The sequence below is a fragment of the Trichechus manatus genome, unplaced genomic scaffold (genome assembly GCF_000243295.1).
Source record: "Trichechus manatus latirostris isolate Lorelei unplaced genomic scaffold, TriManLat1.0 scaffold00009, whole genome shotgun sequence".
Classification (NCBI taxonomy): domain Eukaryota; kingdom Metazoa; phylum Chordata; class Mammalia; order Sirenia; family Trichechidae; genus Trichechus; species Trichechus manatus.
Genome location: NW_004443945.1, coordinates 18598077 through 18612449, shown reverse-complemented (window position 1 = coordinate 18612449; position 14373 = coordinate 18598077). Strand labels below are relative to the sequence as shown.

Below are 14373 nucleotides of genomic sequence, written 5' to 3'. Positions count from 1 at the left end.
TCATTTCTTCCTTCCTTAATTCATGCATTAAGTAAAAATTTATTGACTGCGTGTTCTAGGTGCTGATGATACAGCAGAGAACAAAACACTAAAGGAAAAAAAAAACACTCTGTTTTCATGAGCCTGACATTCTAGTGGGACAAATGTTTATAAGTAAATGTTGAAAGTGTTTTGACAAGAGTAATATGGCAGCACCATATGGATAGATTAGGAAAGGGAGAGATGAGTGAAAGAAACTAATCAAGGAACTCTTGCAATTGGCTAGTATAGGGAGGGGAGGGCCAGTGAGAATTTAAAAAAAAGAAAAGGGTAATTAGTAAAATGAAGGAATGACCAGCAATATTTGATGGGGACTAGGAGGGTATATTTAATATTTGAAACTTTCAAGAGAGCAAAAATTAAAAAAAAAAAGTAAAGGTGGAGAGGTGGCATATTTGGGAAAAGACTTTTTTTTAAATGTTAACGGTGATGCGGTTTTAGATGTGTTGTTTGTGATATTGATAATGGCACCTCCAAGTAGAAATGCTCAGTAGCCAGTTAGAAATATGAAGGTCTTATAAGAGCACAGCTCACTCTCCTTTTCCCCTTTTCCAAGTTAAATCAAAAATATTCTATCAATCCCAGCTCTTCCAGGGCAAAAATGTCCTCCCAAGAAATATTCTACTCCTCATTCACTTCATTTTCTGAGCATTGTGGCATGATTCACCAGTGACTCCAAGTCTTGGCCCATTTCTCTGTTCCCCAAGTGTTAGCCCAGAATGAGGATTAAGCCCAGCCCCAGAACACCATTTCCGTTGGTTTCAGAGCCTGGAAATTATCTTCATTCTTGTAGTTGCTCAGGCCAAAGAACGTTAAATCGTTTTTTACTTCTGTCTTTGTCTCACGATACCCAGTATCCAATCCATCAGCAACTACTTAGTATGTGTGATATATATATATAAGTCTGCTTATTATCTGACTTCCCCACTAGAATCTAAACTTCACAAGACACTTTGTTTCTGCTGTATCCCAGTCAGTGCCTACAACACAGTAAATGCTTAATAAGAATTTATTGAATGAATGAATTTGAAATAAAATTTCATTTTAACATTTTGCTAGTAATTTGACATTGGCCCTGTCTTCAAGAAGCTCCAGAAACATTTTATCCCAATAAAACGATTATAACTGAAGTCCAGACATTAACCATACTAAAGTGAATGTTACCTGAAAATAATATTTAAAAAAAATAGAAACTGTTTATTCCTTAACTGGTTTAGAGAGATGTCGGTAAGTTTTAAAGGCTAAGAGCATTCATCTTTAATGGTACTCATTTGTTAATATTATTGTGATCGCCCAAAATTTAGCATTAACAAAGATTCTCTGATAGTAAGAGCAGCTAGTAATCATACTAGCTGTAATGAAAATTTATTTTTTAATTCATAGTTATTTGAGAAAGACTTCTCAGCAGTTTCGAGACTTGATTACTACTTTAATGTCTGTAGGGTGATGTTTAATATTTGGGAGGAGAAAATTTCCATCTTCTTTTTAACTTTTAAACTTTAATCCAAGCAGTCCCATAGGACTGGAAATATCCAAGCTTATGGTATAGGCTGGATTTCTTAGAACAGCTAGAATTACTTGGGACATATCGGCAAATGAAAATTTACTGATGGAGTGGGGCTAGCTGCTATTGTTAAGAATATTTGCCTGATTTAGAGAACAGTTCAAGTTTTGAAGGATTGAAGGAAGAAAATATGATCAAAGCAACTTGTGTGGGAAGTCATTTTGGCTTAGTGATGATTTTTATGAGGTAGCAGAGAAGAACAAAATTCTTCTAGTGGAAAAGAAGAATCACCTGCAGGGCATGAACAAATATTTTCCTCTAACATCTTGACCATTTAGCGTTTCAGGTCTGTTGGATTATAACTTTTTAAGGTATTGATAACTCGTGACACAGAGAAAGAATCAATATATGTGGCTCCTGAAGTTAAAGGGTGGCTAATAAAAGTTTGCAGATGACCCTCTATTCTGTAATATCTTAATGGATTAAAAAAAAATAAGGTGCGTAGTAGAGAATACTGAGATTCAGATTTACTTTGAAGAGAATCTACAGTTAACTGAACCAGTTTTGTTTAGGTTTAGTAAAGAGAATATATAATAATGAAAAGCAGTTCAATATGTTTGTTAAATAACTAAATTCTGTTAGACAATAAAACCCAGCTTCTGCATAAAGTTAATTATGGATATACTTGAACCATTTTCATCATTTTTCAACTTGTACTGAATATTGGGGAAAATTTCATTTTAAAAGCATGTGCTTTCTTGCTTAATTTCCATAAGCCCTGTGTAGTTTCTTTGAAGGAGTGTGTGTGGTAAAATAATCAGATAAGGATTTGTGAAGATTTTTGTCCATGGAAATATTTCCAAGTTCAACTCTAGTTTTCTTATCAGAAAATTCAGTTCATAGTTGCAAGGGTAGGCCCCTTGAAATAGTTAAGCACATTCTACTTCTGCATTACCGCACAAACTAAATGCAAGCTTTTCTGTGATTCTTAAGAGAATGCATAGGCTCGGTAAACTTTCATCTGCTTCAGGATCAGGGCTGATTCAGTCTTACGGGAAGTTTATGAGAATGGCTGATGTGATACAGTTGTTTCCAGTAAAATAAGAGTAGCTCTAAGGAGCCAATCTAAGTCAGTCTGAGTAAACTTCTATGAGAAACAGACTCCAACTCAGACACAATTGTAAACCCTCATATAATGAGGACTTGCAGCTGATTTAATCCTACTGAAAATCTTTAAGCAGCCATGGGACAAAGTGGTTTCCACATTGACATCAGTGGAATGAATTTAGGATCTCATCATCATGAAGCGTAGTTGCTTTGTATACACAGTAGCCACTTTTTAAGAATTAACATCGTGACCATTTTAAAGCAGGTTGTTGTTTCTGATGTAGAGACATCTGTTTTGGGTAAGGTCCAAGTTCCCGGAATGTGTCAAGTTTTATTTTTTAAAAAGTGAATTCATTACAAAAAGCAAACAAGTCAAAATTAAACTCTGAAGCTAGTATAAATCAATTAGATCTAGTCTCCTTGAACAAAAATGATCAACCTATTTCGATTTTATATGTAAGAGATGTAGAGAAAGGGTGAGAGTGAATGAGAACTTGTTTCTGAGTTAAGACTGTGCAAAATTTTGCCTGGAACTAATTTTTTTTCATGAACTTAGAAGCACTTGCAAATAAGGTTATGCTGTGAAATCATATATGTATACAGGGAGATTGAAAAACATAAGTCTGAAGGTCAACATTGCAGATAAAAATCTCAGTAGGATTTGAGCTTACGTGTGTGTGTAGGTCAGTGTATATACCTTTTTGGGTTTTTTTGGTTTGTCATATTGAAATAGGCATTGATTCTAATATAGGTATTATAGTGAGTTTAGCACTAGTCCTGGTCCTTTTTTGTGATTTACAACTTAAACTAGAACAACAGACCAAACACAGACTGCAGTAAAACACAACCTTGACTGAACTATCTCCATGCTGCTTTTATTGCAGTTAGCACTGGTCTTTAAATGTGAATATTCATACTGATACTTAGCCGGCAGTAGTGGCCTCATACTGTTACTTCAAAGAGCCGGAAAAGTAACTTCATGAAAGGGAAAACTTGAAACTATAGTACTCTTTACCATTCTATCTGTTAAGCAGTGATGGGTATTGTTAATTCTGCTGTTTTGCATAATTACTGCAGTATTGTGAAAAGTTTTTTTTTTTTGCCATCCAACCAGGAACAATTATATTATGTAGGATCTTGTATAACATTTGGTTTAGAGAAATAAAATATAAAAAGCCCTTGTTTTCTAGCACTCTGTATCTGTAGTACCCAAGTGCATACAGTATTGTTCAAGTTTCTTTTTTTAAATCAAAAGTAAAAGTGATTGGAGACACTGAAGGAGATGTTTCATAGTGAAGTCAGTTTAGTCTTTACAATGCTTTTTTATTTAAGTTAATGTGCTAAGATAAATTTCACCTAGCACATCACTGAGTTGAGATGGTAGTTCATCTAAAAATGATAAAAGTTTATGAAGTATAATAGTGACATCACAGGAAATTTGAGGCTTAAAACATTTTGTTGTTGTTGTTGTTTCCTTGATTAAATTAATTTACAAGATTGGAATAGACTATTTCTGATTGTTACAAAACTGTGCTCTTTATGCAGAGTTTCCAGTGTAAACTATCACTGTGTTAAAGGCATACAACAGCCTCTCCCAGCAACACAAATCCACCCCATCCCAAAGCAAGCAACTTCTAACAGATACAGATAGAAGTGTTTGCAAATGTCTAGACAATAAGACACATAATTTTTTCAAGTTATATAAGTTCTCCTTTGTAATTCCAGTGTGTGAAACCATTAAAATACTATAACCAATATTTGATTTCATAAGAAAGACAAGATGTTTACTTCTTTGAAAACGCAACCACATTTTAGCAAGGGCAATAAAATTAGGATTAATGTCACAGTGATATACGGATGTGATTGTCACTTTGATTTTGTGGTTTCACACTTTTTTGTAATTTGTATGATATGAAAAATGACCTCATGATTGGCAAAAGATATTTTGATCAAAGTTAAAGTATGACTGTTATATGTTAGAAATATTATTTCAGAGTTGCTGCTATATAACCATAATTATGATAAGAAGGTGAAAAGATGTGGATGTGCTTATGTTTGTTGTACAGTTAAGTTTTTCTTAAAAAGACAAAGAAAGGAAATAATGTTATAGAATAGATGCTGAATTGCCTTTCTTGTCAGCCATTAAAACAAAAAGTATTTGTTTTAGTCCTTGTTAGTTCTCAAGAGGTTGATTTTCACATATTTTTGTTTAAAAATTAAATGTCCATTTATTTGCAATATTTTTATTAATGAGGCTGACTTTTGAATATGCTCATAAAATGTTGATAGGACTGAATAAGAAGTTTCAATCAAGCTTGCCTTTCCCCATTCCAAAATGCTATTTAAGAACATCTAATTAGTTTCATTTGAAATTATTTTAATGCATTCTTTGGTATTGTCCCCTTCCACAAGTGTGGTTTTAACCACTCCTCCCTTAATGCTATGGCTCTTAGCCTCTTATCAGACTCCAGGTCCGCTAATAAACTTACCTTTCCCTACAGGAAGTCCTGGTGGTGTAGTGGTTAAGAGCTATGGCTGCTAACCAAAAGGTTGGCAGTTCAAATCCACCAGGTGCTCCTTGGAAACCCTATGGGGCAGCTCAACTCTGTCCTGTAGGGTCACTGTGAGTCAAAATCGACTTGATGGCAACGGGTTTTTGTATCCCCATACATTAAAAGGAGGAATTAGCTGCAGTTCCCTAGCTACTAGTACAGCTTTCTGCACCTTTTCCAGGGTGGGTAGTATCTGTACCATATATAGCTGTGAAAGGATGGGAAGATGCGCTGAAATGATCTAAGAAGTAAACTATCAACTTGACATGTTTGCGTAGCTATTGAAAACCTTCTCATATTGAAACCCATTGACAGTGAAGCTGTAGAGTTCCTCTGATTTAAGTACCATCTGGTTGTGCTCAAGGCTTTAAAGCTGTTATCTCCGCATAAAATTTCAGAGTCCTATACTTTTTTCTTCACCAAACTATCCATTTTTAAGCCACAAATATTTTTCCAGCTCTTTCAGATTTTATCTGAAAGTATATTTTAACAGTATTTAAATAGTTCTTAAACAATAACAATTTATCTTGATAGATGGCATGCTGTGTTTTTTTTTTTCATTTTATTTTAATTAGCCATTGTGGAACCAAATTCCCTTTTGTTTTAGTCCTTTGAATATTGTTTAATTATAGTTATCATGCCAGATATCTTAAAGGTTATTTTACCAATACAGTTTCATTTAACAGAAGCCATATGGAATCAATAGCCCAGTTTCCTAAAGTGAATGCTTGGAAAATCTTACATTCATATGTTAAGAGTACACATCCTTTCCTCATTAGTTGGAAAGTACAGGGATTTTGGCACAGGTTCTGTGTGGAAGCATTGTGCAGCTTTTATATGGATTTTGTTTTTAGCCTTTGATGACACTGTTTAGAATAGGAAGTATCTAATAAGTAAAGCATTTTGTCTCAAGTGCTGCCAGTGTGTTTAATATATGCCTGGAGGTCTGAAACATTATCTTCTTCACTATAGTAATATGCATTTAATTCTCTGAAAGCAGAAGGTCGAACTTTGAAAAGGGACGCAAAGTACATTTTCAAACAGAATAATTCAAAACATATGGAATAGGGGACCAGAGTAACGTACAGTTGGTTTTTATGGTTTAATCATGATCATGTTAATGCACACCAGTAGCTAATTAAAGAAAACTTTATTGTTCATTTTAAATGAGTTAGGTAAAGAGTGGGAGAGCTGATGTAACAGCACTGCCCAGAGATACATGCTTCTGCTGCCCTCACAGCAAGCTGATATTACTATTTTTGACAACTTAAACTATTAGTCTTCTTGGACAATAATAAAGCTAAAGTTATTTTCAGAGTTATTACATTGTGAACTTTTTTTTCTCCACAAAGGAGTGGTAAATTGATACCCAGGTTTACGGTCTAGCACACATAACTAATTGTAAAACTTTCTCAATAGCAGGCCAAATACTCTTTAAGTATATAGGCAATTCTGCAGCGGACTTATGACAAACCAGTGGATTTTTAAATATGTCTCATAAATCATCGGCTTATTTATTTCAGTTTTACAAATAGTTTGGAAATGTAGAAAAATGGAAGTAATCTTGACTTTTAACCCAGTTCTAAGTATTTACTCTTCTAGTACTGGAAAGTTGTACTTTTTTTGTTCAGTGAGAGTCAGAGTCTTTCCTTTCTGGGTCATTGGTTCAAATTCCATTTGGCTCAGTAGTGACTAGAATTAGTTACCATCTGACTTCTGTTCAGTAACCCGTGTGACCTGAGCTGATAGCTGCCATCGTGCCCCTGCTGGTTACTTATATCTCAAGATCACACCACTTGACATTCGCGAGAGTCTAATGTGCCAATCTCAACATGTAATAAGGCTGAACATGAAATTTCTTTATCTGTCTCTACGGTGGTTTGTTCTTCCGTGTTAACACATATAAGGAACACTTAATTCACTTTAAAGAAGGAGAGACTAGATTTTAAATATAAACCTGTAAATTAGAAGAAGAAAATATATAATACTCTCTGCATAGAAAGTATAGTGTCATGTAGTTAATTGTGGTGGTCTTTCCTGATTGAGAGAATGAAACTATTATATAAAGCTTGAGTTCTTGATTTGAGTTTGCCATGAGGCTCAAAGGATTTTTTAAGTTTTTCTGCATACAGATATTTGGCTAGGAATGCCTCAAGATGTGGGCAGTAAATCCTGTACTACTTACAAACCTGACTTTATTACTTTTTCACATGTTACTTGAGAACTCCTAGTTGGTAATGGATTTGGAGGTATATTTGAAATTTTTATTGATAAAAATTTGCTTAATTATTTTTACTTTACTAAATGTTTTGTTAAATTTGTGCATTCAGTCAGTCAACACACAGTATATTAAGCTTTGTCATGTGACAAGCAGTATAGTATTCTGGGAATACTAGCATGGTACTCCTCCTCATAGCCAACTAGCTGTCAGACCTTAGACTTATTGATTAATCTCTTTAAGCCTCAGTTTCCTCAGCTGTATGATCAGGATAGCAGTACCCCCTCACAGGGTTGGAATACCTAAGAAATGGGAACAACGAATCCAACTGAAAGTCTTGGAGTTGTGCTGCCTAGGTGATCGTGACTGTTACTGCCACCAAGATGTTCTTTGTTCTCTACACAGACAGTCATTGGATGGGAAATTTTGAGAACAAATAGCCTTTAGTGCATAAAGGAAAAATCTGCCTTCAAGGGCTTTGATTACTTATGTTTTACTTGATCACTTACCTTTACCCCATTTCAAGCATCTTTTTGAATGGCATAGATTTAGTTTAGTTTACTTTTCTTTGTCCTTCACAATTTAGAACTGCTGACTTTTCCCTCTCTTTCATACTCTCCAAAAACCTATAAATCAGTTTTCGAGTAACAAGAGTAACAACATAGTGTAAACTATGCCTAACTAAAATATAATTTCAACCAACAGTAATCATTATTTAGAAAGATTTCATGGTACTACTTGGAATGTGATGGTAAAGAATACTAATATAATTCTTTAAAGAAGCATATCTGTTTATCTGTAACTTTGTATTACTGCAAAGAAAATCTGACATTGAGAAGTCTATTTTGATGGTAGAAATGCATATTTGATGCTTTTTTTGTCAAGTATTTCCTTGCCATTTTAAGGTGAAAAAAAATTTTTTTTTTTTTGGAGTGGACACTTACTTTGTTTTTTTATGTTTAGCCTGTTACAAGTTACCCAAGACATATTTTTTAAATTCTCTTTTTAGCAACATGTTTATATAGCATTGTTTATATAGTAACACTTGCAATGTAACCAGTTTGAAATATTTTGTTTTTCCCTATAGATCTCTAAACAAGAACAGAAAAAAATGGATACATTTGATGGAGGCATGGCTGAAACCTCATCTCGGTACAGTGGTGCCCAGGATAGTGGAATTGGCAGCGACAGTGTTAAAATCAGAATTGTGCAAATAGAGCAGCACAGTGGTACCAGTCAACATCGCATTGCCCGTCCCTCACGCCAGTCATCAATTGTAAAAAATCTAAATTTTATTCCCTTTGACATATTTATTACTGCCAGTAGAATCTCACTAATGACATATTCCTGTACAGCCTTACCCAAATCTAAGTCACAGGAACAGAAGGATAATGAAAAAACAAGCAAGAGTTCATTAAATCTCCTGGAAGTTGATTCAGAAGATGTTTCTAAGCCCAACCAGACGTGTATTTCCACAGTGACAGCAGAAGATCTCTTAAGCAGTAGCATTTCATTCCCATCAGGGAAAAAAGTAGGAGTTCTCTCTCTTGAAAGTCTTCATGCATCCACAAGGTCATCTGCTAGACAGGCACTTGGTGTAACTATCGTTCGGCAGCCTGGACGAAGAGGAACCGGAGACTTACAACTCGAACCTTTTCTGTATTTTATTGTGTCTCAGCCTTCCTTACTGCTGAGTTGCCACCACAGAAAGCAGCGAGTGGAAGTATCCATTTTTGATGCTGTGCTTAAAGGGGTAGCTTCTGATTACAAATGTACAGGTAAGAGCTTTCAAACAACTAGACCACTACTTAATGTTTTCTTCTCAAAGTTTTAAGATTAATTAAACAGAAAACAGTTGGCAGACCAGACAAGTCACCTTTCCTTTACAGAATATGTGAAGTTCATGTCCCATGCTTCATCATGCTTAATATATGTTTGAAATGTATTGAGATTTAGCCTTAAGCATTCTTACTGTACCTCAGAAGATTCTTTTTTTTTTTCAAGAGATCCTGAAGGAAGGACTCTTTCTTGGCTATATAGGTGCTTAACAATTCTAGTGATTGAGAAGTGTAGCTTTTTTTTTTCTTTTTTTTTTTTAAGGGCCTATGTATATGCTTTCCCTGTTAATGCAGCTGTTCATATTTATAAAAAAAAAAAAAAAAACTCCTAGAAGATGTTTTGGTATTGTTTTTGATCTTATCATCTTCCTATAACAACATAATATTAAATGTAATTGAGAAGGTTTATTAATAAAGTAAGATAATTTAAAGATTTTTATACATCTACAATGGACACATTTATTAGTGGTCTTAGCCAACTGGTTCTTGCTGCCCCATCCATACTTTCCTTATAACCAGCATCCTGTATTACAGTAATTACATGGAACTTCTGAAGCATGTTGCCTGTTGATACTAGGAAAGTGAGCAGGGATTCAGATTTAGAACATACTGCCTCCTAAGTAACAAGGGCCAGTGGAAAGGAAGGACAAACAAGGTATGAAGGAGGTGCCTTTTCACTGAGTTAATTTAGAATTGGATAGTTGGCGGGAAAGGTTGGAGAGGGTAGCTGGGTCATTGAAGACTCTGATTTCAAAGAGGGCCCTAGGAAGCCCAGTTATAATTCAGATATTTTATTGATGGCAGATGGTCCTACCTGTAGTAGATGGAAACTAGCAGGGAGGCATTTGGAGAATTGGTCTAATCTGGAAGTCAGGCTGATATACACTTGGCATTAAGGAGAGGCATTTTACATATCAGGAAGGTAGAGAGGAAGTGGCAGATGTAGGGATCAGCATTCAGCCCAAGGGAAGGAGGATCAAAGGAGCCCTAGGCCCTTGCTGAGGTTTAGTGCAAGTCCACTGCTTTAGAAAGGGATTAACTGACCAGTTGCTAAGGAGGAATAACCTAGACTTACTTCCTAGACTGCCTGACTGGCTCATACTGACTCACAAGAGCCAGCTATTAAATTTTCAGGAACTTTTGCAAGGCAGTTATTAAAATTGAAATCAGTCATGGTGGGTATATTTGCACCTCAGAAATTAAAATTAATCTTTTTTCTATATAAGGTAATTTAAGCGGTATCCAGTCAGTAGCACTTTTAACTTATATGTCCATCTCAATGATTGCTCCATTTCAGCATTTTAGACACGCCTGAGGTTATTATGGAGTTACAGAGTTTTCTTTGATTGTAAAAAAAATTCTAGCACAATGTGACTTGCAGTTTTTTATTTTTTTCTTTGCAAGTCATAAACTGTTACTGTTTTTGTTAGGTGCCATCGAATCGGTTCTAACTTACAGCAGCTCTGTGTACGACAAAATGAAGCACTGCCCGGTCCTGCACCATCCTCACAATCGTTGCTATGTTTGAGTCCATTGTTGCAACCACTGTATCAGTCCATCTTGTTGAAGGTCTTCCCCTTTTTTGCTGCCCCTCTACTTTACCAAGAATGATGTCCTTTTCCAGAGACTGGTCCCTCCTGATAATATGTCCAAAGTATGTGAGACGAAGTCTTGCTATCCTGGCTTCTAAGGAGCATTCTGGCTGTACTTCTTCTAAGACAGATTTGTTTGTTCTTCTCGTAGCCCCTGATATATTCAGTATTCTTCTTTGGTCTTCCTTATTCATTGTCCAGCTTTCACATGCATATGAGGCAATTAAAAATACCATGCCTTGGGTCAGGTGCACCTTAGTCCTCAAGGTGATGTCTTTGCTTTTCAACACTTTAAAAAGAGGTCTTCTGCAGCATATTTGCCCAGTGCAGTACATCATTTGGTTTCTGGACTGCTGCTTCCCTGGGCATTGATTGTGCCTCCAAGTAAAATGAAATCCTTGACAACTTCAATCTTTTTTCCATTTATCATGATGTTGCTTATTTTTCCAGTTGTGAGGATTTTAGTTTTCTTTTTGTTAAGGTATAATCCGTACTGAAGACTGTAGTCTTTGATCTTCATCAGTAAGTGCTTCAACTCCTCTTCATTTTCAGCAAGCAAGGTGGTGTCATCTGCATAACACAGGTTATTAATGAGTCTTCTTCCAACCCTGATGCTGCATTCTTCTTCATATAGTCCGGCTATGTGAACCATTATCACATGTGTTCATGATGCTTTATATGGAAATCATACAGAACACAAACAAAGGATTTTGTTTCACTCTTTAAAAAGACTTATTGTATTAAAGGGTAATTTTTCAAAAAAGGTAAAATCATAATTCTAATATAAATATAAAATGAACATGTCTCAAAGATTTTACTGAGCTCATCAGTTAATGAGGGGACTAGTGAGAATGTTGTAAAAGAACCCATGCATAGGACACCTCTAAGGCCGTGGCTGTCTCAGACATTTTGATACTATGATTCATTAGAGCCCTAAAAATAATAAGAGCCACTTGATTATTAACCTCATTTATTATTAAAGCATGGCTCTGGGTGATTCTAGAAGGATTGAAATATTTTTGCCATTACAGTGTGAAGATTTGGTTTTATTTGACATATTCAGGAGATTGTAACAAAGAGCTGAAAGCAAATACAAAAATCCTCTGAATGTTGTTGGAATATAGGTATAATTTCTCAAGGTGGCTGCTTTAAATTAGTCAACATGGTTTTAAAATCATTCTTACTCTACTGTTTTGTATAATTAGTTTGGTTTATTATTATACAATGAAACTTTTATTCCTATTGTGCTTTCATTTCCACATTGAGACAGTCTTTGCGAATAATGTTTGAATATCGGCTCTTTATCAGACGAGTACAAGATGCTGAGGAACCAGTATAAATAAAATCCAGTTTCTGCTTTCAGATACTTCTCTTCATTTAATAATCATACTTATGATTAATGATGAAAGTTTAGAACAGTGTAAAGATTAATGGCATGTAGGGCTGTGAAATCAATGAATTTAGTAAGAAGATGTAATTTTTAAATCAGAAGAAGCAGTTTAAAAAAGCTAGTATTAGTTATAGGGATAGTTTAAGAAAAACTGCTTGGATACAGAGGAAAGAAATAGGACTATCCTTTAAATTTATTATTATTATTGGTATCAGCTCTAGCTGTAATTAAGAATAGTTTTTAGTATTCTGTTTTAGTTTATTGGCCTTTTGGCTGTTTTTTTTTTTTTTTTATCTTTTTTAGTGGTTGCTCTGTGGTTTCCAATATACATGCCTATACTTCCACAATCTACTTATAGGTAATATGTCATCACATCAAAGAAAATATAAAAGCCTTACAACCATATAGGCATCTTTACTTTCCCCCATTTATAATTGTCATATATATTACATCTACATAAATTTGAAAAGGAGCCCTGGTGGTGCAATGGTTAAGATGTCAGCTGCTAACTGAAAAGTCAGCAGTTTGAACCCACCCGGTGGCTCCACTGGAGGAAGACCTGGCGATCTGCTTCTGTAAAGTTTACGGCCAAGAAAACTCTATGGGATAGTTCTACTCTGTCACGTGGAATTGCTGTGAGTTGAAATCGACTTGATGGCACCTAACAGTAACAACAATACATTGAAAACCCTACTAGAAAAGATTTTAATATTTTAAAGAACTGAAAAGGGAAAAACTAGTCTTTTGTACTTACTCAGGTATTTATCATGTCCAGTGCCCTTCGTTCATTCCTGAGCTTCCAGAGTTTCCCAGTGGTATCATTTCCCATCAACCTTAAGAGCTTCCTTTATCATTTCTAAAGAGCAGATCTGCTGGCAATGAATTCTCTTCATTTTCCTTCATCTAAGAATGTCTTTTTTTTTTTTTTTCCTGAAAGATATTTTTTGCTGGATATAGAATTTCTGGGATGACATTTCTTTCAGCACTTTAAAGATGTTGTTCCAATGTTTTCTGTCCTCTGTGGTCTCTGATGAGAAATCCATGGTCATTCCAATTACTGTTTCCCTTTATATAATGTGTTGTTCTTCTCTAGCTGCTTTTAAGATTTTTTTTCTTCATCTTTGGTTTTCTGTAAGGTTGATTATGGTGTGTCTGGGCATGGTTTCTTTGAATTTATCCCATCTGAGGTTCTTTGAAATTCTTGACTGTGTAAATTTATGTTTGATTATTTGTTTTTACTAAACTTATGGACTTTTATGTTTTTGGCCTTTTTTTCCTGCACCAATCTCTTTCTCCTCTCCTTCTAGGCTTCCAACGTTAAACATTTTAGATGTTGTCCCACGGATCCGTGAACTCTGTTTATTATTTTTTAATATTTTTTCTCTCTTTTGTTCAGGTTGGATGATTTCTATCGAATTTTTCAGTCCTAAAATTTCTGTTTTGTTCTTTTTTGTAGTTTCTGCTTCACTGCTGAGAACCTCTGTATTTTCATGCATTTCAAGTGTGTTTACCTTTATGTCATGAAATGTAGTTATATCAGCTGCTTAAAGTCTTAAATGCCTATGTTACTGCTGCTATAACGTGTGTGCCTGCACGCGCACACATGCGCACCTATACACACGCACGCACCCACACATACACACAAGGGTGCCCTTGGGGCAAAGCCAGGAGAAAAAAACAAGGAAATTCCCACACTCTTGGAACCACAGGGGCCTCATTGCCCAGACAAGTTTCTGTTGAAGTTTTGGCTGTGCCCTTGCCATTACTGAGTAGGGCTCACGCTCAAGTCAAAGAGAAAAGAGGGAAAACAACCCCCCCTCCAAAAAAATGGAAACTCACCACTATACGGGACATATCTGCAAGTTTGACTGCCATCCCCAATCCACATTGTTCTTGTTATACTTTTCAGAGTCCTCAATAGTTGCTTCTTGTGTTTTATTTATCAAGTGTTGTTAATCGTAATTAGCATGGGACTTAGGCTTCAGTGAGCTTATTCCAACTTGGCTGGCACCAGGAATCCTGTAATTTTAAAAAATATTCTAGTCTGTTAGATGGAACCTGGTTTGCTGAACAATTTAATACAGTGTTTCCTCCAAAAGTGACGCCTTGTATCTTTACATCTATGAGCACAGA

The 14373-nt window shown here is 35.4% G+C and overlaps 1 protein-coding gene across 5 annotated transcripts in view; it reads left to right on the top strand.

Moving 5' to 3' along the window:
* VPS13B (vacuolar protein sorting 13 homolog B) overlaps positions 1–14373 on the top strand; it is an 866934-nt gene that overhangs the window by 591441 nt on the left and 261120 nt on the right. For all 5 annotated transcript variants that reach the window (XM_023726045.1, XM_023726044.1, XM_004370737.2 and 2 more), the window contains exon 34: positions 8508–9198. In XM_023726045.1, coding sequence (XP_023581813.1) covers positions 8508–9198 — 691 coding nt within the window. The remainder of the gene's footprint in view (positions 1–8507; positions 9199–14373) is intronic.